Source organism: Balaenoptera physalus, assembly GCF_965194825.1.
Source record: "Balaenoptera physalus genome assembly, chromosome: 11".
NCBI lineage: Eukaryota > Metazoa > Chordata > Mammalia > Artiodactyla > Balaenopteridae > Balaenoptera > Balaenoptera physalus.
Genome location: NC_138896.1, coordinates 6463081 through 6490886, shown reverse-complemented (window position 1 = coordinate 6490886; position 27806 = coordinate 6463081). Strand labels below are relative to the sequence as shown.

General features: G+C 37.5%; 1 protein-coding gene across 5 annotated transcripts in view; it reads right to left on the bottom strand.

Moving 5' to 3' along the window:
* Nucleotides 1-5907: 5907 nt before the first annotated feature.
* Nucleotides 5908-27806, bottom strand: part of LOC309637976 (uncharacterized protein) — a 278481-nt gene continuing 256582 nt past the window's right edge. For 2 of the 5 annotated variants that reach the window (XR_014250896.1, XR_014250899.1), the window contains 2 exons: nucleotides 18027-21107; nucleotides 15086-17003 (listed from right to left, as the gene is read on the bottom strand). Coding sequence is in view for 1 of the 5 variants with exons in the window: in XM_082413441.1 (XP_082269567.1) it covers nucleotides 16942-17003; nucleotides 18027-18162 (198 nt within the window). In the remaining 4 variants the exon portion in view is untranslated. Of the gene's footprint in view, nucleotides 9434-15085; nucleotides 17004-18026; nucleotides 21108-27806 lie in introns of those variants that run through there. The other 3 variants (XR_014250895.1, XR_014250898.1, XM_082413441.1) reach the window with 3 other exon arrangements.

Genomic DNA, 27806 nt, shown 5'->3' with positions numbered 1-27806 from the left:
CCACGTGCAAAGGGAACCACATGGGGAAAGCATGGAATCAATGAATAGGCAGATGCAATACAGTTTCCTCCTGCTAGGAAATCCTCTTGCATCTTAACTCATCACAAAGGACCACATACATTTCCTTTGTGATGGAAAGGTATGGACTTGGATATACAAAGATAACGTTTCTTTTTCTTTCTTTTCCTCCATAGGAAGAAAGTTGTGGGGTTTTTGTTTTGTTTTGTTTTGTTTTCATTTCCTTCCTTCAGCTCCAGCTGAAATGTTGGTTCCCAAGTCTTGTCTTTTTTTAAAAAAAAATGTTTGAAGCAACTAAACATCCTTGACAGAAGCAGCTTTGATGTGTAATGTTCCATGATTTAAATAACGGCTTTCTTCCACATAGACACAGACCTTTTCTGAGAAGTGGCAATTACAGGATTAGGCACTACTTCAAACACGAATTCTTTGAGCACTGCTCAGGCCTTCCTTTGTTTAGTTAGTAATTATGTTTTTAAGATCCCTTCACTTGCTTTCTGAGTAATGGGTGCTGGGATTTAACTTCTTTCTCCTTCAAATTTCTAATATAAAGTTGGATTTGTGTCATGCTGGGAATCCTGACCAGAAAACAATCTACCTTCTGAATTTTATCACACTGTCCAGCAGGATGAATCTTCCAAGTTGACTATCTCTGAAAATCAAAGAAAAACTTATCGTCTTCGAGGAAGAAGAAGAAGAAAAAAAGAATGGACACAAAAATAGCAGCCCTTCACATTAATTTAAAAAATGTACGGCAAGGAATTATGCCCAATCACCACTGCAGATAACAGTCCCTCAACAAGACAACAGTCCATTGTCCGGATGGACCACAGTTCAGTTATCTTTTCACCTACTGAAGGACATCTTGGTCGCTTCTGTGTTTTGGCAGTTATGAATAAAGATGTTGTAAATACCTGTGTACAGGTCTTTGTATGTGCATAAGTTTTCAGTTCATTTGAGTAAACACCAAGGAGCATGACTGCTGGTTGAAGGGTGACAGCATGCTTATTTTGTAAGAAACGGTCCTCCGAAGTGGCCGTACCATTTTGCACGCCCACCAGCAGTGAATGAGAGTTCCTGCTGCCCCACATCCTCACCTGCATCCTCAACATCTTCAACATCACCTGATTCTGTCAATGATCTGGATTTGGGCCATTCCAGTTAAGCCTGTGGTGATATCACGTTGTTGTTTTAGCTTGAATTTCCCTGATGACATGTGATGTTGAGTACACACATACGCTTTTCAAATGCTTATTTGCCATATATCTTCTGTGATAAGGTGTCTGTTCAGAGCTTTTGCCCATTTTTGAATTGGTTGTTGGTCTTCTTATTGTTGAGTTTTAAGAATTCTCTGTGTATTTCAGATAAAAGTCTTTTCTCAGATATGTATTTTGTAAATATTTTCTCCAAATCTGTGCCTTGTCTTCTTATTCTATTGACAGTACTTTCACAAAGCAAAAGTTTGTTCTTACTCTGATGAGGTCCAATTTACCAACTATTTATTTTCTAGATTGTGCTTTGGTGCTGTATCTAAAAAGTCTGAACCATGCCCAGGGCCATCTAGATTTTCTCCTAGATTATCTTCAAGGAGGTTTATAGTTTTGCATTTTAAATGTCAGCCTACAATTCATTTTGAGTTAACTTTTGTGAAGGATGTAAGGTCTGTATATAAATTTATATTTTTGTGCCTGGGTGTACAGCTGTTTCTGCATCATTTGATTCTCTTTTGAGCATATTTTTTTGTAAGCAAAACCTTCTCCTCGACCACATTATGTAGTGAGACTCCCTCTGTCTCAGTTTCTATGAAACGGAATCTCCAATCACCACATGTCAGGCAGCCTCATGCAGTGACAGCACAGAACTGCAGTCAGCATTGCAGTGCAAGCCTCCTTCTATAGGAAGAGCTCGTCAGACTCACTCACAGAAGTCTTTTCCCATATTTAATAACATTTCAGTAAAAACAGTAAGACCCACGGAGAGGAACTACGCCATCAGATTGTTTTAACGGTTACGACTAGTATATAACTATTGCCTCCTTCCACACTTTAGTTCAAGACCCTGGACACATGACTGTTAACATTAACAGGACACTAAAGGACAGTAAATTTTAAAGATCATGGCTAATTAATTAAATAAAACATGAAGCTGCTATGAAGTGGGTACTCTTGGCTATTTAGCAGTCTAGTAACCGGCTCAGATCTACATTAGAAACCCCTAGGATTTTTAAATTTTTTCTTTCACTTCTATAAGAGACAAAGGCCCTATCCTTTGACGTCGAAAAATAAACACACACACACACACATTCACATACCCAGAGAAATAACCAATCTGCAGGCTCGCCTCAGCAGGACCCAAGTAAAAACTATGGAAAACATTGAAAAACTACTTTAATTGTTCCATTTTCATTTCATAAGAAAAGAACAGTATGTGAATAAATACATGTGTTGGAAGAAATAGTGGAGAAAAAGCTTTTGTTAATAAATTCTCTTCAGAAAATTCAAAGAAGCAATCAGTAGAATCAAAGAAGCAATCTATTTTCATTCAATAGATGGTACTCTGATTAGAGGCCATCAGAGACCACTAATGAATGAAATAGTATTTGCCTTTAGTAAGTACGTTTGCATATCACTAGTTTTAAATTTCATTCAGTAACACAAGGTCAGTGAACACCTTTATGGAAAACACAAAAACAAAAACCAGGCTCTGAGTTGATCAGAGGTACAAGGCAGGCCTTAAATTATTTACATTCTTCTTTGTAATTAAAAAATGTCTAAAGTAATCAAATCATAAATCTGCGAATAGCCCTTCTCAGTCTGGCGTCAGAATGGTGTGGAAAAAAACCGACACTGAGACTCAGGGTTCCTGAGTGCTGGTCTCAGCTCAGTTACAAATTTTCCTGGTTCTCTGTTTCCTCCTGCATAAAATAGGGGGGTCAAATTGCATGATTGTCAGCCTCCTTTCAGGTCTAAGTTAGGACTCTATGCACTACTTATAATATGAAATAAACGTAAACCTCAAATAAGGAGATAAATAAATGTGTATGAGCATGTCTCTATAGGACACTTGGAAAAGTGTAAGACTATTTAAAAAAAAAATAAATTTAGCACACATACATGGAATCTAAAAAGATGGTACTGATGAACCTAGTGGCAGGGCAGGAATAAAGATGCAGACGTAGAGAATGGACTTGAGGACATGGTGAGGGGGAAGGGAAAGCTGGGATGAAGTGAGAGAGTGGCACTGACATATATACACTACCAAATGTAAAACAGATAGCTAGTGGGAAGCAGCCGCATAGCACAGGGAGATCAGCTCGGTGCTTTGTGGCCACCTAGAGGGGTGGGATAGGGAAGGTGGGAGGGAGATGCAAGAGGGAGGGGAAATGGGGATATATGTATATGTATAGCTGTTTCACTTTGTTGTACAGCAGAAACTAACACAACATTGTAAAGCAATCATACTCCAATAAAGATATTAAAAATAAATACATAAATTTAGACTTACAAAAAAGTTGCAAAAATAGTATAGAAAGTTCTCATACACTCTTCACCTGGTTTTTCCTGATGGTAACCTATGGCGTAACCATAAGAAAGTTTCACCATTTTTCCACTGTTGTCCTTTCTTGGTCCCAAGATCTCACCATGCATTTAGTTGTCATGTCTCCTAGTTTCCTTCAATCTTCAATAATTTCTCAATCCTTCCTTGTGTTCTATGACCTTAGTAGAGTGCTTTGAAAAGTACTGATCTGATATTTTGCAGAATGAGTGCTGGTCTCACGTCCCTCAGTGTGGGTATATATGATATTTTCTTATGATCACATTAAGTTTATACATTTTGGGCAAGAATGCCACAGAATCGATGTGCTCTTCTCAGTATCTCATACCAGAGGTACCTGATGTTGATCTGTAACCCATGAGTTTTTAATCTTTTGGGGTATAAGTAGATAACTTTCATACTCATCTAATAATTTCTTAAGCTTATTAGATGTAAATAAATTTGATTAGTTTTTTGAATTATCAATAAAAAATACGAAACTCCACCACTCCTAAGTGCAAAGAATAGATAAACCCTTTATTCCATCTCTAAGACGGATGTTCAAGCACGGAAAAGAGGGATTGGAAATTTAAAAGAGACAGGAGGGCTCTTTCAAACTCACAAAACTAATATGAAATTTCTTTGTGCAGGGAGCAACTGCATTTGAAGTTAATAGTCTATCGAAAGCTTAGTGGAAATACAAAACAAATGGCAAAATGGAAATATCTTAGCTAAGTATATTTGTGAAAGGATACACTCAATGATTTTTCATTTAAAAGATATTGTGGGTGCTGTCTTCTATTCGTCTTTAATTAATGCAAGTCTGTGTGTAGTTATTTTTCCACACCCTGTATGCCAAACCCGTAAAATATGTAAGATGGTACAACTTTATAAACCGATGTCTTGGTCAACTTATTCAATGCATTTAAATTAGCACAATTATTTTTCTACCATGAAGAGGTCTACCTGTTAGAGATATGTTCCCCCACTTAATACCTCTTCTCTTCCTTCTCCCATGTAGACGGTGGGTATAAACCAAAAGAGCAGGATATTACACTCCCAACGGTCAGATAAGATGGAGAATTTTCTTGCTCTATTAAATCCGATGTGTGCTGTGCTGCAACTACCAGAATGTAATTGGAAAGAGTTAAGCAAGAGGTAAATACGTTCTGAAAGTGAAAGAATGCCTGGAAAGAAGATGGAGAAAGAAATGGAAAAGAGAGTTGAAGAAAAAAAAAAAAAATTCAGGTGTGAGTTTAAGAACAGCATTGAGATCTATCACTGCATTTAAAGTTAGTAAGGCACGTTTGCTGGCTTAGAAATACTACAATTCAGAGATCTAAAAATATACCTAAACTTTAGAAATGAATTCAGTTGTAGTTGGAAAAAAGAGAAAGAAAATGAAAAAAGTTACTGAATCCCATATAAATTAAATTAAAATAATAACTAAAAGGATTCAGAAATGAAACAGCAAAGTTGTAGAGAGAAGTAATTATGAAGTTCTTATATTATGAGGTACATTTACATGTTACTATTTTCCTTTTAATAACCTAAAAGAAAAACTCTTTATAAAAAGCTCTTGAATCTGAGAAATGATTTTTATTTTTTTCAAAGATGAAAATCTGATGTCATCTTTGATTCCCCTTCTCTCTGTATTTTTTTATTATATACTTTCTAAATTCAAACCTTAGTCAAAAATCAAGGGGAAACAAAACCACAAGTGTAAGAACATTAGTTAATCCAATGGATACCTTCTTTTGCAAATTAGTCAGAAAAAATAACAAAAACTTTTTTTTGGTTGTTATTTCAAGAGCAACGACAGTGATTCTTAACTCTATGCTGTCCTGGTTTGTACCTTCAGGGCATTTTGTTCAGGTCTGGGGGCTCTGGATCCAACAGGTTTTTGACCAATAAAATTCTGAATGACAGTTAATAATTTTCTGGATGTCTAATAGGTGATGGAAAAAGAGTGGAAATAAATAGCTGTTTCTAAATATCTGAAGCATTGTCAAGTGGAGCAGAGATGAGGTTCATTCATTGAGACCCTTTGAGGACAGAACAAAACCCAAGCAGGTGAAAACTGCAGAAAAAGGATAATAGCTCATTGTAAGAAAGAACTGCCTAAGATTATTTTGTATGCAAATATGTCTGGCTTTCAAAGGAGATGGTACATTTCCCATCACTAGAAATAGAGGGGAAAATGGAGTGACCTCTTATTATGAATGTTGTAGAGTGGGCTCATTCATCTGCTAAGGTTGTACTAAATAACCTTAATGTTTCCTACTAAATCTGAGACTTCATATGTGTAAAATGGTTATGTAAAGTATATTAAATATTTTAAATGCCTTAAAGGTGTTCTTCTATTTAAAAAACCCTCAGTCCTTTATTTTGTATATTGATGAATGAAGCCTTTTGCAGTATATGAAACTCTCTTAACTTTTCTATTTTGAACCTAAAGATTTTATAAGTCTTTTGTATATAATGTAATAGATAAATAAATAGATGAGAGAGAGAGATAACAGATATTAGAAGTGATTCAGTTATATATTTACATATATAGTTATTCAAGCTAATAAACTAAATACATCAATCCAAAAAAATCAAGATTATAATTTCCACTTCACATGGCTTTCTGTTACAATTTTTGTTGTCGGTTTTGTTGTTGAAGCACATACGAGGCCTAAAATAAATGAGCCTGTACCCATTTTCAAATAAAATTTTAAAATGCATTTCCTAAATAAAGACTTTTATCATTAATAACCCAATTCATTTATGATGAGTTCTGGAAAGGGTCCAAGAAAGTTAATTTTTGTGAGGACTCTGCCCTATTTCCATTTAAATCTATTCTACTTCTATTGCTTTTAAGTGGCCACATACTGGTTCCATGCTTCCTTCACTTGTTTTTGGAAAAAGGGATGTCAGAGACCACAAAGAACTAGGGCTGATATAAAAAAATAAGAATAAAAGGGGTGGAAAGGTCACTTTCCTCAAGTCATTATTTCAGCCTTTTAGTTTTTTATTTCCTCATTTATTGAGGATGGATGAGAATGAGACATTGAACTGCCCTACCAGGGACCAACATTGTCCAAACAATTAAAATAGTATGATACGGTGAGGGCCAAAACTCAAGTTAAAGAAAGCCAAATAAGGACTACTGACTGCATCAGATAACTAATCAATCAGCAAAACACTGTATATCAAAAGTGGTGAGCACATGCAGTACATAGAAGGCACTGGAAAATAAATCAACTTGCAAAGAAGGTAAGATGACTAGGAGAATTTCCTCCAACTGTACAAGATTGGGGGGCCTCTAAGATGCAGTTCTCAGCTACAAAGTCTTGACCCAAACATTTAAATGGGAGGGAGAAAAAGGGGAGGATCTATAACTAAATTAACTGGCATAGTGTGTCACCAAAGCTTGTCTTACCCATATTTCTCATCTACAGGACAATCTATGCTATAAGAAATACATAATGATGGTGATGACGACAAGCAAATTAATTTATAAACCCAGACACACCCATGGAAGTGTGCTTCTCATTTAAGCATCTTTTCTTATTGGTGTCATGGAAAAAGTAAAAATACTTTCATAATATACTCTTCTGATAAAGATGATAAAAATATAGATTTAAAAAAAGGGAAGAATCCATTTCCAATGACTCTTCTGTGAGGATTAATAAGATGTTTATGTCTTCATACACGAACAAATGTCTACTAAGCACCTAAAGGTACTGACTTCTCCAACCCAGTCTCCCCATCATGGCTGGAGGGCCGTTCTCAACCTTAGATCTGACTGAGCCCCTTCCCCACTTCAACCCTTCAAAGCTTTCTCACGGTCATGGCCAATCAGACTCTGTCCAGCCTCCTCTTACCACTCCGTCTTTTACGCTCTATTATCCATGCTTTCCGAACTGCTATTAAGTTGTGTTCCCTTGAACACGATCACTCACCTTGACATTTTTGCACCACCTGTGCCCTCACTATGGATATATTGCAGTAGACTGCCTTTCGTCTGTCTATCTCTCACTTATCTTTCAGGTTTCTGTCTCAATGTCCCTTCCCAGGACTTCCCAAGACTCTTTCAACTGGATTGCATAGGCCCACCAAGTACCCTGTACTTTTCCTACAAAGGCACAGAACGTTTGACTACTTGTTCCATTCATTTGTCTATCTTCCCTGATAAAATGTAAACTTGACGATAGACGGAATGCCTTTTCCCCAGTAACTAGCACAAGGCTTGGTACATAATTGGAATACAAAAAAGGATTTGTTGAAAGAATGAATAAATGCATTAAGTAGAGAAACAGGGAATATAAGTGACCAGTATGGCAACAGAGTTGATTACACAGCTGAGTAGATTGCCTTATCCATATATAATGTGTTAGCCTCGTTCCTAAGCATTTAGCCACAAGAATGATCCTTCCTGCAGACTGGGAAAATGAAGACAGAACACTTGGTGTCTCTCCTAAGTCATACAATTAAACATCGGCAGAGGCAGGGTGAGAACCCCCGTGTCCGCACACTTTTGGCTCCTCCCCCAAACTGAGATTTACTTTGTCATGCTGTCACAGAAAAAAACACCAATCACTGGATTAAGTCCCCCCTCAAAGAATAAGGGGAAATATATTAAATGGATCAATATCAAAGCAAGATATAAGTGTAGTTTCTCTAGAAGTTTTACTTCCATTAACTAACTTACCAAGGAAAAGTATTCCACAAATAATCCATGGGTATAAAATGCTCCTGGAAAGAACTAGGAAAAGGATTGAATTTGCTGGAGGCGTTTCCACATAAACCTATCTATACTATGTTCCCCCAGTAAAATTGGAAGCATCAGAGGACACAGACATGCCCAAAACCTGATTTTCAATCCCCTGATAGTTTATCAGATTGCTGGCATCATCATGTTTTTGTAATTAAGCAGAATAGATTTGCTCACACGTAATAACTAAAAAACAAGACAGCTTCTCTAGTGTTAGAACACTGTGTCCTCAACGTAACAGGACTGACTGTGTGAAATGAGAGAACATTCTGGTGAGCATAAAGCAAACCACACACTGCCCTCTGGCCTTGCTCTGCTGAGACTGAAAAGATCTTATCAGCCCTTTTCAGATTATCCAACTCCATTGGATTTTGGGCTTTCTTCTGTTTCTGCAGCTGTTTACCTTTATGGTATAATCTGAGATTAAATATAGGGGGAAAGAGAAAAAATAAATTGTAAGAACTGTACTTAAAATATAATAGTCCCACTAGGAGACATGCAACATTTAAACCTTGAACACCAAAGGCCATACAGAACGCTACCATGGTCTGAGCAATAAATCAAACACACATGGCTATGACCTCTATTTATATACCCGAAAGGCTCCCTGGTGAAAGCTAAGAATTTACCTTTTCATTTTCATAGAAGTGTAGTAGGAAAAGAGTAGCCTTAAAGTTCTAGTGAGAAAGAAAAAGACATTTAAAATGTGTTTGCAGAAACCTGTTACAAAGTCTTAATGCCATACTAGATTTGTACCCAGTGATACATGGGCAAATGTGTAGGATTTTTGTAGACTGAACTTGACTCTGAAGATGTAGGCATTGTCGCTTTATCCTGAGAACGTCACTACATTACCATTCGCAACTTCTCAGAATTTCTGAGCATTGGACAGTAAATCCATTGCACCTCCCTACTTAATTCACAGAGTCTTCTGGATGATCACCGATGTGTGTTTCTTAAATTTGTTTGTTCCTTTCCTTGAAGGCTGTTGCAATGTGTTATGAGCATGGAACTCAAAGCATCTGGATGCCAAATGCCCTCCTCTGCCTGCTGTCAATCAAGTTGACTTGATGCTCTGTCCCAGGTCACCATTCCTCTTTGGCTTCTAGTAATAGATCTCTGAGAAATGACACACAGCCAAACAAATATTGGTTTGCAAATGTCTATCAATCCTTAAAAGACCTTCGTTCTTCAAATACGCACTATACAAGCCTGTAGACTTATGGTGTGCTCATAATGCTCCCACATTTCAGGCGTGCCCGAGTCACCTGTCGGTGCCAATTACCACTGCTCATTTTATACCCAAGCTGATTTAAATATGTCAATTGGTATTCGAGGCTTTTTGAAGATTGTGATTTTTTACCACTTTCATGGTGAAGGAAGTTTTCCTGTTTTCTTTCAACTTTTATATTTTTTGGTCTTTTGCTCTTTGATTATTTCTAGGGCAATAATCAAAATAAAATTTTAGTTTAAAAAAAAAGGGTAAGAAGATGGCAGAGAAACCATTCGTAGGTCCATGTTTCCCACTTTATCTGTGGTAGCTTTGTTGGAAAACTAATACGGTGTTCAAAAGAAACTGGATCAGGCTTCCCAGGTGGCGCAGTGGTTGGGAATCCGCCTGCCAATGCAGGGGACATGGGTTCGAGCCCTGTCCGGGAGGATCCCACACGCTGTGGAGCAAATAAGCCCATGGGCCACCAACTACTAAGCTTGCGCTCTAGAGCCCGCGTGCCACAACTACTGAGCCCACATGCCACAACTACTGAAGCCCGTGCACCCTAGAGCCCGTGCTCCGCAACAAGAGAAGCCACCGCAATGAGAAGCCCGCGCACCGCAATGAAGAGTAGCCCCCGCTCGCCGCAACTAGAGAAAGCCCGCGCGCAGCAACGAAGACCCAACGCAGCCAAAAATAAATAAATAAATAAATAAGAAATGTTAATTTAAAAAAATAAGATAAAATCTAGCCATCTTTATAACAACTATTTTGTGAGACAATGGATTTGACTTCCAAGCAACTTTCCATATATAACTCATTAAAATCAGGGGCTGCTCGCCACACTGTCATACCTGAGGTTTAACGTAGCATGTGGGCTGAGGGAGAGGCATGGGAGAAACATTTTAGAGCAGAAGAGGGCCATTTAATTAATATACACATTTGGGGAAATCACTGCATGGGTGAAGCTGGTAGTATCCTTCGTGCATCAGAGGTTTTGACTCACTCTACCCGTTTGTACAAAGTTGTGACAGTCCTGTTTTCAAAGTGCTTCCTAAGCACTTGAGCAAGTTAAGGCGTTTTAGCACTTGTCCTCCTCCTACTCAAAAGTAGCAGAGACGCATTTAGTTAGAACCTCCAGTTAAGGACTGAGTCCCTTGCAACATTGCTCTTGTTTCCTTGTAACTGTTAATAGATGAACAGGATCTCCCTCAATTGTGTCCTGAGGAATGTTTAATTCAAGTGAATGAGCAATTGAATAATTTAATGTTTGTTATGGATGGCAATTTTTTTTAACATGAAAGATGCTTTAAGTTCACATTTTTTTTCTTTTCTGCTATATCTCTTCTCTGGGGAGGAGCAGTATAAGATTCTGAAAAGAGCATGGCCTTTGGAACTTGTCAGACCTGCATTTTGTTTTGTTTTGTTTTTTGGTCATGCCATGCAGCATGCAGGATCTTAGTTCCCTGACCAGGGATCGAACCTATGCCCCCTGCAGTGGAAGCACAGAGTCTTAACCACTGGACTGCCAGGGAAGTCCCAGACCTGCATTTTGAATCCCCTTTCTGCAACTTTGTGGCTGTGGGACTTTGGGAAATTTGCTTAGCTTCTCTGAGCCTGTTTCCTAAACTACAGAATAGAAATGGAAGTGATCCATGGCAGGAGTGCTGTGAGCATCGGATGCGTGGTAACACACCTGGGCCAGCGCCTGACTCGTGATGGGCATTTTGGACGTGTGCCTCTCCTCTCCTCCTCTCCTGTTCTCTTGGAGCTAATTCAAGTGCCACTCTCGCAGGCGGTGCTTATGAGAAAGGTATTTGCTGTTCCATTGCTTCCAGAGGAATGTTTTCAGGCCACATTAACCTAGGACTAAAAAAAAAAAAAAAAAAAAAAGTTTTCCCGCTCTTCCTGTCTATTTCAGTACCCCGGATGCCACTTGAAAGTAAAATCCCTCCTTCCCACCCACCTCAGATGTTTCTCAGATTCTAGAAAAATCCTTCACTTTCCTCTTCAATCCAAATTAAAACAGTGGCTCTGCCACTTTTTGCTGTGTGACATTGGTCAAGTTACTTAACCTCTCTGTGCCTCCACCGTCTTGTCTGTAAAATGGGAATACTAAAAAGATCTAACTCACAGAGTTGTCTTGAGGGGTACAATGGTTCCTACAGGTGAAGCACTTAGAACATTTCCAGGCATAGAGTCAGTGCTCAAGAACTGGCTGTTGTCACACCCGCTCCAGCTTCCTGGGGCTGCCAACCTGGTTTTCTTCTTGTGATTGATGCTGCTGATGTTTGTTTCCCGGCACTACCTTTGTATAACCTGAAACTGTCCACAGCCAGTCTGACCACAGCCACAAGTCAGGGATGGGTTCTGGAGGGCCTCTGAGCAGCCACCTATGAGCTGAGCTTTCTGCTACCTGGGACATCCTGCGACCACGTGATCACCCACTATAAGACCCCTACAGCCACGCAGCTGTGTTCCTGCAAAACAGAAACATCTGTTTCTGTTTTTTTTTCCTCTCTCATAGCTCCGTCCCTCACACTCAGGCGTGATCTCCCAGGGCCGGACCAGGGGGTGATATGGGTGACGAATCCTCCTCTGATCTCAGAATCACCCTTTCTGACCATGAAGCATTTTCTTTGGCTCCAGCTTCTGTGCTTTGATTTCTCCCACCTTGAAGGTTAGCACTGTTAGGAAGACCCTTCAATACCTCCTGCAACCAAGGTTACTCCTGAGTCTGCCTCGCATGCCTGAACCTTGGGTCCCACTTCATCTGAATTCCTTCCTCTTGGAGATGCAAGTCAGTGAAATAAACTCCTAGAGGCGTTTCAGGCACCAAATGTCCTTGTTTGAAAAATAAAGTATGATTTCAAGAAACAGCCATAGTACCTGCTACTACTCTATCAGAAAATATAGAGGAAGTAGTGCTAGATGCTACAGAGAAAGGTTGTTTTCTCCCCTTTCTTCACGGTTATCCTTAATCTAATCTGAAAGAGAGGAACTACAAATGCCTCTTATAGACATCTGCACACAGATGGTCACTGTCATGTGCTAAATTGTTGACATTTCTTGCCAGAAGAATGCTCTGGGAAAAACCATTGATGAATATATGCTACTTTGGTTTCACCTTGTCAATGCTAAGTAGAAATCTTTTTCTGAGGTTATAGTTGAGATACGCCCAACAAAGTCATAATGAGCGAGCAAGAGAATGTGCCAGAGTAGCAGCAAACCTTGATAACAGCCCCTGTGCCAGTACTGACCTCAAAGGCATCACAGCTTGTTCCTGGTAAAGGAGAAGAACAAATTTCCCCAATTGTCTTGGAGTACAGTCTGAAATGCATATATATTATTTATGAAATTTCATCATTAGAAAGAAATCTCCATGCATGCCAGAAATTTAATGTTGCATTTACTACGTGATCACCAGTATAGAATGATTTTCCTTAATGTTCATTCAGAGTTAATGATTATTTTGTAAGTGAGAGGTACACCCCAGATGTATGGAAATCCACTCACATTCATTCATTCATTCTTCCATCCAGCAAATATTTATTTAGACCCTACCAAAGGCACGTGGAGGAACGAATTAACAAATGAATGAATGAAGTTTTTTAAATATCAGAATTTAAGAAAGTTTGCACTTGAATTTATGGATATTTGAGCCAGTCAGGCTCCAAAATTAACAGACCCTAGAATAATTTTTTTAATGCTCATTCGGAGCTAATGATTATTTCAAATATGAAACGTAAACACCAAATAAAGTTGAGCAAATGTAAATTATATTTTGAAAGAAACAGCTAGTAATTTTATTTAGAGGTCTCACTCAGCAAAATCTAGTCCAGATGTGTCTGAATCTACATCTAAATGTTTTTTATAGCTACTTAATGTTAAATCATGGAAGATTGTGATCCTAAAATATAGAATCCACAAGTTCTTATAAAGCTTCAATGATTGCTCAAGATATTGACAAGCCACTGACATTATCCAAATCTTTTGGAACCTGAATTTGTGACACTTTTTCTTAGCTCTAGATTTTCACTCTTCAGTTTGTTATAGATCTCAATATAAAGATATGTATATATGCCCTGTGGGAATAAAAAAAGAAAAAGTATTGTCTTTCCTTCATTCTTCATATTGAGGAAAATTATCTGGTTTTTAACAGGTCTTACATATATGTAGATACCAGTAGATTTAGTGAGTTCAACTTGGATTATATCCTGTGATGTCAATGCTGTATGTTTTGGTATCAATTATGGTTCTAATTGCAATCATGAAGTTATTTTGAATTAACTACTTTAAATAGGAATTATAGCCTTTGTGTATGATACTTTCGTTAAAAAATAAATAAATAAATAAAGATGAAAGCCCTAAAAAAGATAGTAGTGGATACCGATTTGATTTTTGAACAATTTTAGAGTACAGTCTATACCTGGTGTTCTAAACTTTTTTATTTTTTTAAATTTTTTTTATTAAGCTTTGGCATCGGTTACTTTTTTTTTTTTTTTTTTTAATTTTTGGCTGTGTTGGGTCTTCGTTTCTGTGCGAGGGCTTTCTCCAGTTGCGGCAAGTGGGGGCCACTCTCATCGCGGTGCGCGGGCCTCTCACTATCGCGGCCTCTCTTGTTGCGGAGCACAGGCTCCAGACGCGCAGGCTCAATAGTTGTGGCTCACGGGCCCAGTTGCTCCGCGGCATGTGGGATCTTCCCAGACCAGGGCTCGAACCCGTGTCCCCTGCATTGGCAGGCAGATTCTCAACCACTGCGCCACCAGGGAAGCCCCTGGTGTTCTAAATTGATTCAGTTTTTGTTATTATTCTTTATATCTGCCCATTTTTATCTAAAACGTTTCAATAGCTGTTTCGATCATTATATTAAAATAAAATTAGGTACGTTTGAGGTGCATGAACCTTTGCAAACTTACAGAGCTACAGATTTAAACATGAGCTGGGGGCTACCTTTGTTTTGACTCTGTTAGTCCCTCCTCCCCTCAGAGTGTGTGTTAAAAGAAACTGGCTCAGTTAAAAGGTGCTTCATGAAAGATGCCTTGACAATCACACAGGGTTTAGAAACCCACAGATAAACACCAAAAAGGATGTGAAGCAAAAAAGCCCCAATTAAGCTTGTTTTAATTCAGCTAGAGATTAAATAACTAATCTCTACTTTTTTTATGTTACATTTTATGCCAATCAAAAATCTTCCAAATCATAACTTTTATCAATCTGAAAACATTTGTTCCTGGCATTTGATGAATGTTGACTTCAGAGCTACTGTTGCTACAAAACAAAACGCTACCAGCTAACATACATAAGATAAACATTTGAAAGATAGGGTTTTCTAATTATGCATAAGATAAACATTTGAAAGATGGGGTTTTCTAATTATCTCCTTTCTTTTTTCTTTTTCCTTCCCCCTTCCTTCCCCTCTCCTTTCTCTGTATGTCTTTATTATGTGAGCAAATGATCAAAGAGTAAAGTTCAGACCACAGAAAGGATTAGAATGGCCACTAAGATCATGGTTTCCTTCTCATGAGAGTAGAAAACTGGCTGAGTCCCTTGTAGAAAACTCCTTCCCAGGTTTGATCAGTGCAATTTCAATTCTGCTTTAAATAGAATGGCTCTCAGGCATACTCTGCTATTGTCTCCTTACAGATTTGCAAAATGCCTTTATGCTTTCCCATGGCCAAGGAAGCTCTTCAATCCTTAGTTGTCCATGGGAGCTGGTTGATTAGATAAGTATATGTGTACCAAAGGAAGAAGTGGGTTATGGCTTAAAGGTGGTACAAAGGATTCATTTTAATTTGGCCTCAAGTTCCAAAGCTTTTGAACCACAAAAGATTTGTCTGCACTGAAAACTAATATATGTATATACATTTTTTTTTTGTTTTTAATTTTTTTAAATTTATTTATTTTTATTTTATTTATTTTTATTTTGGGCTGCGTTAGGTCTTCGTTGCTGCACGTGGACTTTCTCTAGTTGCGGCGAGTGGGGGCTACTCTTCATTGCGGTGCACGGGCTTCTCATTGCGGTGGCTTTTCTTGCTGCGGAGCACGGGCTCTAGGTGTGTGGGATTCAGTAGTTGTGGCTCGTGAGCTCTAGAGCACAGGCTCAGTAGTTGTGGCACACAGGTCTAGCTGCTCTGCGGCATGTGGGATCCTCCCAGACCAGGGCTCGAACCTGTGTCCCCTGCATTGGCAGGCGGATTCCCAACCACTGCGCCACCAGGGAAGCCCAGTATATACATTTTAAGAGGAAAGAAAAGCATAGAGAATGGTGATTTGCTTTCCAGGTGACAGGTGTTGCATCTTTTTGGAGTAAACACAGGGTTCCTAAGATCCATTTCCTCTGGGCACAGACATTTTCTCTAAACTGAACATGTTTTTGTTTGCATAAAGTCTGGTTTTATTCCCAAACTACAGAATTTCACAAAATTTTCCAGACATTGGCATGTATACAGTAAAGCTTCTCATTTCTTCCCTTTCGAGGCGTTTCCATTCAAATGATCTGCATTTCTTGTGTGTGGTGTGCAATGTATTTCACAAGGGAAGAAGTTTCATGAAAACGAGTAAGATGCAATCCTCACTTATAAGGATCTTGCATAAACAGAGAAATCAGCTGCTCCAATAAGCATGGTAGAAGCTGTAGTCAGACCATTAGCTCTTCCATGACCCTGTAAAAGTGATTCGACCTTTCCACATTTTGTTATTCCCTATAAAAATAAAGGAGCAAAACTAATCCACAGGCGCTATGGAGATCATGTTCATGTTCACGAAGTTTAAAATGTGATTGCCATGATGATTTATCTTAATTTACTTGAATTAACTTAATCTACATTCTGTCATACTATCAGTGTGTGATACACAGGCACACACATTTCTTTGGGAAAGAATACCCACCCTCCCAGCTGATTAGCTTGAAGGAACAGCATGAGAACACTTGATAGAATGCATTCAGTGTGTGTGAAACTAATTTGCATTTTGCCCCACTTTTGTTCTGGACGCTTTCTGATGCTTTTTACACATGATTTCATTGTATGAACATGTGTCTACATGCACCTCTGCGTAGAGTCCTAAAATTAAATTGACTTGCTGGCTACAGTTAGAGAAAATCCTTCTCTAGCTTCTTTCTACCACTCAATAAATTATTACAGTCTGTGCACAAAACACAAATTACATGCTTTATTAGTATGTTCTGTGGTAACCTCAAAACCACAAGTGTTTACATGTGCTGCACGCATGCACTTTGGGGCTTTTTTATAGCTGGTTGACAAGAGATTAAAGGCAGAAATATGGCATTTTATTAAAGCAAACATATCACTATGCCTACCATGATAAAATGATCTAGTTTTCTTCAGACACAAAAGTTTCTGTTGAGTGATACCTTCGAAATTCCTTGAGGGCACCCTATTATTCACTTTCCTCAACAGAGAGCAGGTGCAAATGGTCTCCAATTTTCAAAGAGTACTGCCTGGTCATTCTTTACTGTCAAAATGAAGAAGAGCATAAAAGTTAGGTCAATAAAGTAATATAAAATGCTTAATATAAAAATTCAGGAATGAATGATTAACCATTAAAAACTTACAGTAGCTATTTCATCTAGGAGAAAAAAAAATTAACATTTCCCCTGAAACCTATTAACACTCCTTGTAAACAATATTCTTTTTTGAAATATATGACCTTCCCTCATTCTCTCCACACCCATGGCATTTTTCTTATATCCACTTTACCTTTACTGATAGGAGGTTGAATTCCTCAGGAAAGAGTGTTCCGAGCTCCTTTCTCAGATGTATGTGGTCTCCTACTGCATCTTTCACCTGGATGTTCTCATCAACATCAGATGCTAATCTGACAACCTGTTACTGCTGATCCAACTCCAAAATTACAGAATTTGGTCGACAGCCATACCCCCCTGAACATGCCCGATCCTGTCAATATTACAGAATTTGCCAGGGGACAGGAGGCAAAAGACTGCCAAAGCTTAAACCCATCGCTTCCTTATCGATCTAAAAAATTGGACAAATTGATAATTGCAGAAATTAGTATACATGCCTCTTCTCTCTCGATCACCTCCATTTCTTATTGATATCTGTTCAGTCCCTGTGACCGTCAGATAGAGGGTCGTGTGCAGAGAAAAGCAGAAGTAAAAAATGCTTTTCTGCATTTTTGAGGAAGTCTATGACTTCTTTTCAGATTTAAATCACAGAAAAAGCAAGACCGTTCAGGATCTATCCTAAAGTTAATCCTTCAGTTTCCTGATGTTGTTAAGAAAAATAACACCCCAGGCGTAATATACATGAAGGATGATTTTGATTTAAAAATTGTGAAATGATATGGCCACGGTCAGTAAGACCGCCTCTTGAGGCTGCCAAATGTTTTCTACACGATGGTTCTAGAGTCACTGAAAAGGCCCCACTGCCATGTCATCCCGAGAAAACCATCACCCGGGCTGCAGCAAGTTGGTTAGCATGAGAGGTGAGTATGATTTGATCCTGGGAATAAACTCACATTGCAGAAATTTTAAGGATTCTTGCAAATCTCTCATTTTACAGAGTTCATTTGCTTCAATAGACATTGTGAGCTGCCAGCCATTTCCCAGAAGTCTTCCTCCAAATATTGGACAGAGATATCCAGGCGACTCCTGCTAAGGAATAAGGAAGCATACTGAATAGTGTCTTTACTGGGTTATGAAATATTTGTTTAACACCTAAGAAGCATTCTGTTCTTGAGAAACACCTCAAAGAGAAACAACTAAAGAATGCAAGCACACTCAGGGCAATAATGCTCCAATATTTTAGGCAGGTATAGATGGCATGTGAAACGTGCCCCATATTTGTTCTCCTTATGTTGACATTTAAAAAAATCAAACAGTAGATTCCCTTCATTAAATCTACAACCAATTCAGTGTTCACAACACCGATAGGCCTGGCCATCCCTACCCTATAGGAGTAATTTGCAGTCCTCCTGCCTCTGCTAAGGTTTGGGGGTATTGTCTTATGGAATTTCTTTTGTCAGCCATTTCAATGCAATTTTAAAATAATAAACTTTATTTATAAAATTACTTATTTTCTTATGCTCTTGACTTATTAAAACACTACTGAACAAGATGTGTTATTTCTGGTAGGTTTATTTATATTCTATTTTTGTTTTTTTCCTTTGGTGTTTGTGTAATACCTTGTGCTAAAAAAACAAGAAGACTAAAACCAATTGTAGCAGTGAGGCTAAGGAATGTGGTAGTCTTGGATCTCAATGAAACTACAAAATTTTCTCTACAGGTCATTATCAAAACTCCATTCAATTTAAGGGCCAACAGGAAACAAGGTAATTTTCACCAAACAATCTCAGAATATCTCAAAAATTGGAGGCAACTGGTACATATGAAGGCAAGGACACAGGATGGGGATAAGAACAATGAGCTTGGTCTGTACAAATAGTAACTACACCCCAGGTAACCTCTCCCATCTGATTCAGACAGGTCACTACATCTCTGCCACCCTACAGGACATGGGAGGTTTACTATACAAATATTTTAAACAAGAGATGCTCTAGGTTCACAGACATAAGACACAGTTGAGCATAAGATTGAAGCACCAAGAAGGGGGACAGTGAAAGTGAGTATTAGACTATGAACCCACATTCCTCTTCCCTTGTCTATGAACTCACATTCCTCTTCCCTTGTCTGGCTCTCAGAGCCCGGCAGCCAAACTAAAATCACACTCTCTTCTACACCATCTTTACCCTGGCCTCACAGTCAAGAGATTGGAGGGTTTCTTTCTGGGAAAATCCTCCAATCCAAGAAAAAAATTCCTATAGAGACTGGCTCTCGGAAGGTCCCAACCCAAAGGTTGAGTTTACACACAGTCAACAAATCTGCCCACTCACATATCCAGACCTTCTTGTTAGTGCATCACTGCCTCATTTTCAATATAAACAGAGAGCCAGAGATATAAAACATTTTTTAAAACCTCCAACAAGAAAGACAAAGATTAAAGGAGATAGAGAAAGGAAACTCAGAAAAAATAAGACTATTAAGAGAGAAAGGGAAAACTAAGAAACAAACAAACTAACAAAAATCCTGAAATTGGTAGCCTAAAAAAAAGTGAGAAAGTAAGAGAAGATTTATGAAACAAAGAAGGATATTATTAAGCAAAAGGGTTGTTCATAAAACAATAGCTCTTGGAAATTAATAATTATACAATTATTAATAAATTGTATAAGAGAAGTTAAAAATTCAATTTAAGGACTAGAAGATAAAATCAAAGAACTTCCTGAGAAGGTAGAACAAACATATTCAAAAATGAAAAACTGTATAAGAAAGAATCAATCTAAGAGTTATAGAAAGAGAGAACAACAAAATCAGAAAGAAAAAAATCTTTCAAAGAAATAATACAAACAAATTTCTCGCACGAAAAATAACCCAAAACATCGATACCAGATTGAAGGGCCCATGAAACACTCAACTCAATGAATGAAAAAGAACCCAATCAAAACATATTATTAAAAGTTTAAGTCACCAGGGAAAATAGAGGTGGATATCTCCAAGGAAAACATCACCGTATTTATAGGGATGTGACAGTATTATCAGGGAATCTGAAGATAAATTAATAATAAGTGTAAAGGGAAATTAAGAAAATAATACAAAATAAGGCAATTATTAACTGCCTGAGCAGTACAGGAAAGGGGATGTCATTGTCGTACTCTGCATTACTTAGCTGTAAACAATATGCCTATAGTCATATACACAGTGGCTAGTGAATTAACACAAAAATTGTGATAGAAATATAGCAGATATGCAAGTGGAAGAAGATGAAGGGGGTTATGGAGCTCCGTAGAAAAGATAAATTGCATCTTTCTGCTGTAAGAAATCACTGTCTAAATAATGTCTAAAATAAGAAAGTCTAAAAATGGCAATACACAAATGTTATTTTGAAAAACAAATTTTAATGCAGAAGAAATGTCCAAAAAAGTTTCTTAGAGTAGTTAAGAGTGGGTGGGGTTGTCAACTGCTGTTTTTATTTTCAAGCCTCATAGTAGCAGGTGCTCTTGAAAATATATACACGTATGTATTATTTAGTTAAAAATTTTTTTAAATTAAAAAACATTGAATGAGGTAAATAGAGAAGCACTGATACGGTATTATGTTCAAGACATTAAGTTATATTAAGTGAGCTACAGAATCCTAGTTATGTTGCTAAAGTTACATATTTGGATATTTACTCTTATATGTATTTGTGTTGAAAAAGACTTAGAAGCAGCCATGTAGAACTAAGTGGCAAACCAATGGGAGAACTTAATACAGGTTTGATTCCTTGAAATGTTTATTTTTACAATGTCTTCAAATATTATAGGTATGATTTTTAAACCTTTGAACACTTTAAACAATATTCAATCCATATGAAATTATATGTATATGTACATAGGGAAATACATAAAATCATGGTCACTAAGATATTGGGATGATATCTCAGAGTGATAGAATTTCACTTACCTTTCATTCTATGTTTTACACTATTCACTTTGAGTTTTTGGAAATGATAGAGCAAAAGCCAGCATGTGTGAATATAAGGCCACAATGACTTCAATATAAACCTGTGACAAGGGATTATGTATACAGGTAAGTAACTCCTGGTGAGAACGATAAAAAAAATAAACAGTTGAATTAAGATGGTACGATTATGCCTGAAAAATTTTTTAACCGCCCATCTTCTGTATACATGGCATTTATTTAAAGAAAGAATGACTTTGTCTCCAATAAAATAAATTTAAATAAACAGGGAAGACAACTGACGAATGTGGACAGAAAAGGAGGGGGGTGGATAGAAGAACACGTGTTTGTTTAGCATCTACTACATGCTAAGTACTAAGTGTGTCTTGGTGGCGGGCACAGCAAGTGACATACACAGGTTTTTCTCCACCACCTTAGCACAACATCTATGTCCAATAAACATCTTTAATAAAGTACTATATCTAAGGACGAATGAATCAATAAACCAATGAGTTATGGACATTTTTAAATTTGGCAAGAAAAGAAGGAAGGAAAATGATGGCACCCGCAATAGTAATGAGCAGTAGCAATATTAAGTAATGGGTTTTATATGGTTTTCAGGGTAATGGAAACGGAACATGTTTAAAGAGAGAGGGGTTTCATGGACGGTTAAGATGAAAATGTAGATGAGGACCTGAAAGGATTTAAAGAGATGAGATCCAGAGCAAAAGTGCAGCATGAGCTCCGGCTGCCTTTTCTGGGGGACGAGGGGATGGCAGTTGCCTAATTCGAGGACAATTACCTGTGAAGGTGATTTTGGAGACATCTTGGGGAATTTACCTTGGATTGTCTCAAACTTCACATAAGTAGCCAAAAGCTTGTGCTTGAGAAGTGACAAAAATGTAAAACCAAAGCTTTTAAAGGATCTCTTGAAGATTAAAGATTGAACGAGCACATTTGATTGTATTAAATAATTTAGATATTTTGTCGTGGTTCCAGACTGATTTTATTGCAATAAATCAGAAGTTGAAGGATCATGAAATTCAGATCATGTTTTTCTTCTTTCACTTAAACTACTGATAAAACTGTGTACCCATTTTGATGACTGATTGATATTAAACCCCTTAGAATTTCCATACTCTCATCTATAGGTTAGAATTAGAATATGTTTAGAGCCCCAAGAGCTATTAGCTTTTACAGCTATAACCATGACTATAAAGGCACGTTGTCAAAGAAATCCTCTCAATAATCCCAAAATATGAAAAGGACACATACAACCCTTTCAAATCACAGGTGAGAAAAGTGACCTGAAAGGCATTGACATACGATTTAAATGAGGGTATGATTTAGATTAAGGATATGATAACTGGGGAGAGAATGAGAAAGTTCAATAAAATCTCTCCATGACTGAATATTGCAATTTAATGAAATGATTATTAATATGCATTTAAATGGAATATTCTTGAAGATGCATATCAGAAACATGCTTTCTCTGAGGCTGTGGTCTCTCGGTGCCCACACAAAATTGAGAATTGAAGATGTAGCCATTGATTAATGTAATGACTCCCTTTAAGTGAATGGATGATATGTGAATAGAATTAAACTCTTAAATAAAAATCAAATAATTGAGATATTGGACATAGATAGTGTATATATGAGTTTATTTCATTTGTACTTGAAAAAATTCTGAATATTTTTATTGTGAATATATAACTCCAAATTCCCTAATAATTTAAATATTTAATAGAAATTTTATATCCTGAATTTCCATTTTAAATGATGTGGAACGTATGGGGAGAATGTACTGGGTTGACTGAAACAGCCAATGGTAGGACATCTCTTCTATAATCTATAGATGACACAGAGAGCAAAACAGAGTAGAAAAAAGGCTGCACCAGTTGCCAAGACTGGAAAGATAGCCTGTAAAAAAAACCCAAAAAAACAGAAAATGATGTATTTATTTTTAAAACAGACTAAACATATATTTTAAGCATGACATCGTGATAGAAACTGACAAAGGCTAGGTCAGCACCACTGACAGAACAGTTCATGTCACAGAATATCTGACTTGAGAGAACATTTTGAACACTTACCAAGGACATGAACCAACTTTAAAAATCCCATGGTGAGATGCATGTGACTAACAGTAGAACTTTATGATTTAATTGGAAATGAATTTTAACCAGGTAGTAATATTATGGGTCACACTCAAATGCTCCCATGTGCTGAAGTTTAGACTTTTTTTTTTCTATAGTAGGTACAGATCATAGATTCTATCTTGGACTAGTGTACCTCCTGGGTGCTTGGCAGACATTGCTATGTGTCTGATAGAAAGAGAAAATGAGGTTACAAAATTGCTGTACTATCACTTACTCTTAGATGGAACAGATAAAAAATCCTTAGGGAAGTCATATTAATGGGCAATAGGTTTTCCAGAATTTAGCTACATTCTGGGAAATAGGGACAGAACGCAGCACCCCACTCCATTTCCTATAACAGCAGTGTGGCTTGGGGAGGTATTTTTAAATTTTGGAAAGCAGAGCCATAAACAGTAACTTTTTAAATAAGTGTATTCAACTGAAAATCCATTCATTTTCTTAAAACATAACACATTTGTGTGTATGAGTATCATATGCAGTTAGATATTGGTGTTCAGTACAAGCTTTTTGATAAAGGGACTGCTTAGAGACAGGTATAAAGAATTTCTTTTTGGTGATCAAGACAAATTCTTGCCTTGTGAGAAGATGAGAGCCTGTTAAAAATCTCAAATAAAATGAAGTGCATCCCAAATTCTATAAGCAATACAGCACAGAAAGAAAAAAAGACATTTGTTGAGCAAGAGAAGTGAGATAAACAGAAACTAATAAAAACGGGGGAAAATGTAAACGTTTACAAATTTCTCTTAAAAGTGCTTATTCAAGCTTATTCATTGCATTAGCAGAAAAGGAACAAAGACCATGATCTTGTCATCTAACACGAATACTCATTAGCATATCATTAGCATGTGGCAAAGTTTACATTTTCCTCTTATAAGCACATGGTTTGGATGGGCGTTCGGCACACCAGCAATCTGTTCTGAAATTGTGTGTATATAGTTGTGTGTATTTAGTATTCCTGAACTGTTCGTTCCTGAAATATCCTCCTCCAGTGAAACTCTCGAACATAGCTCCATTCCCATCGACTTTGGAAGAAAGACTTCCTCTTTAAAACTCTCAGCTAAGGACACACAATGAAATGCCTCGTTAAGAATCTTAATTTAAAGCAGCACACAGTTCTCTGTATGTCAGAGGTAATAATTACCTTCTTTAATGAGCCCGATTTTCCCTGTGATGAGTAAGCCTCTCTCTGCTTTGTTTATAGTTAACTCTGGATTTGTTTCTGGCTTTCTTCAAGTGCTCTTATTTTTTAAAAATTATCATTATGCTTGTCTTCCTGGGGTCAAATTCTGCCTATTCTATACTCAAACCATGTGCTGTTTAAGCACTGTTAAAACCAATTACCCACATATTCCCGGGACATGCAGGGGCCTATAGAAGTCATAGAATCCATACCCCAGCTTCTAAGCAGAGCCACAGATAAACTATGGAAGGCTGACAAGGGTCTACCTTATGATTTTAAATAATTTCCACATGAACTATATATATTCAAAATGTCCCAGCAAACCTAAGCAATAAAATTGAAAGGCTCTTGAACAAATTGATTTTATAGATATCTATTATAATCTTAAGAATTTAAGATATATTTTTACAGTTGGAGGAGGGCTTGAAAGTAATGCCCAAGCATATGCGAAATTACCTAACAACTTGCTTTAATTATAATATGAAGTATTTTGTGGTTTTCTCAATATAATTAGATCTTTTCCCCATTCTATCAGCTAACCCTAATATTCTGCCCAAATTTTATCTGCATTTCATACAAAATAACTGCGAATTTTAACTTTTTTAGTTTTTAGATGCTGAGTTTAAATCACATAATATAATTCCTTTGGTTTACAGATAGGAAACAAATAAAAGGGCATTAAGTGATTTGTCTAAAGTCGTATGATATGGATGTGACAGAAGCAGACCTTGAACGCAGATATTCAGTATTTGGTATTTGTATCCAAAGCTCTCTTGTCTACTAAAATCTGCCCTTTGCTTCTGGGAGAAGAGAGAGCCAATTATTCTTTCTAATGTTTTTGTGAGATGCATGCCATCAAGTCAGGTTCACATAAAAGTTTAATGATTTTCCACTTTGAAACTAGGAGCCAGGGCCATTCATTTCTTGTTCCTCATGCTGGGTCAGACCCAGAGTCACCAAGTTTTGGAGTTGGAGAAAAGCTGAGAGAGCACATGAGTGGACATGTTATGGAAGGGAAGGCATTTCATTAGATGTGAACTTGAACAACACAGAGAAAACCAGGGCACAGGCATGCCCATGTCACAGAGTCTAGACTATCACGACTGTCACCAATTCCCAGCACAGCTCTTTTTTGACTGCAAAGCAGACTTCAGGGCTTGACATTTTATTTATCAGTTTATACTTGTCAAGTAAGAATGAAATTGCAAAATTGGACAATTTGCATTAAAGTGACCTTAATCCATTAGCCTGGGCAGCTGGATGCAGACGAAGTCAGCTGAGATTTACCTTCCTTTGTTCCTTTGGTCGCATTACTCTAAACATTACAGATTTGGCTCAATATTTATTAAAACAACAATAATAAATATTGAGAAATTTATTATTGCAAATTTATTTATCAATAATAAATTTTCTAAAACTTTAACCACAGTACTTGACATCTGACAGAGGCCATGACCATGTGTAGTTACTTTAGAAGTTGTTAGTCTCTTTTGGCAACCAGCTCCTGAAAAGCCAGTAAAATTCATTACACATTAAGATTCAGCAGCTAACGTAATTAGAGCCTCCAACATTTTCAGAAAGTGCTTGCTGGACAGAACTAGCATATCCATTCTCCCAAGTTAATCCATATACTCAGTGCAACAGATTTATTTTCTGGAACTTGATAACTTTATCTCACTGTTTATATGAAAGAGCTAAAATGCCACCAAGAGTCAATTCTATTTTGAAGAAGAAAGTGGTGAGGGATTTGTCCCATAAGATACAAGATGTTCTAGAAACAGGAGGAGGAGGAGGAGGAAAAAGAGTGAGAGGAGAAAAAACAATAAGAAAATCTCATGTGACTATGAGAATGTGTATTGGTGCAGGGCTAGGGAAATAGACCAAAGGAACAGAACAAAGAGCCCAGGAATATTTACATGGAACATATGGCTTAGTACTTGGAATATAAAAATAAAATTTTACAAATCTATAAAAAAAATTAAAACATTTCAACCTCTCTAGTTGTAAATGGAATGAAAATTAAAAACACAAGAGTCTACCTTTTCACACGCATCAGACTGACCAATTGAAAAGTTGTTTTAACGTGTTAGAAAGGATGTGGAGAAATAGGCAATATCTAGGAAAGTTACAGATGACTAAGTCTGACCGAGGTGTTGGAGAAGGTCACAGAGAAGATGGTTGACCAGAGAGCTGGACCCAGGCAATTAGAGGTTCCTGACTCTCCCCCCACCCACTTGGAATGTGGTTCTGCCCACAGTTTCTCACTAATAGCCTTTTGAAGGAAGAGGCCTTGAGAGTAATGTTTTGTTGAGATCACCCGGACTGGATACGTGCCTGAACCCCATTAAGGCCTCTCTATATAAACTCCTGAGGTTCTGGCAGGTGGGTGTGGAGACCTACTCATCTTGCGGCCACTCAAGACAAGCCTGGCAGGTAAGTTCCCTTGCTTATTAAACCTGCCACCTACCAATCTGGGTCCTCTGCCTCTTTCTTTGATCTCTCCTTGCCTTCCCTATCCAGGGTCCAGTTTTGAATTTCACCCTGAGAACCCCTGAGATTTCAAACCCACACTAGGACCAAGAATTCCACACTTAGGGAAAGCTTGTACATGTGGATACAAGAAAACGTATGCAAGAATATCCACTGCATGATTGGCTGTAGCTAGAGGACTGACTCAGGAAGAAAACTGCCTGGACCACAGTTCTAGTACCAACACCTAGCAGCTCTCTGACTGTGGGCAAGTTTCCAACCTCTCTGTGCTGTAGTTTCCCCATAAATAAAACAACTTGAGTGTTATTGTGAGGATTAAGTGAGTTCATACACAGAAAGCATTTTTAAAAAGTCTTCCACCTGTAAGTGTTTCCTATCATTTTTAGTTGTTATATGTATTTAACCTATCCTGGTTCTTTACCCATACCAGTGTACCCACATAATATCACAGAAAATGAATATATTTATACATCAGAACCTCATTATCCCATGTTCCACTAGGTCACATGGAAAAAACTCGTTTCCTAGCCTTCAAACTTCATTTCAGCTGCAGAAAGTTTCTTCAACAAAAGCTTAAGCAGAAGCAAGTAACAGAGTCCATGAGAGACCCCACCTTTCAGAAGTCAGCATGACATGGTTAATCTACATCAGGTCCCCCAGATATCAAGGGTAAATAGAAATAAGCACCATTAAAGAAAACCAGATATGCCAGTTCCTAAACCTAAGACCTGGAGAGATTAGGGGATGATTTTCACTTTTTTGAAAGGAAATACTCTAACTTTCCAAAAAATAATAGTTCCCTTACTTAATTTCATATGGGATTTGGTTTACAAAATGCACACACACACATACAATTGGCCAGAAATTTTTAGAAAATGTACAACTCAGTGAAGTGTTTTTTGTACTTTGGACTGTTTCTTTTATAATTACAAAAATAATAGAAAAGTTTGAAATATTAAAAATACAGAGATATA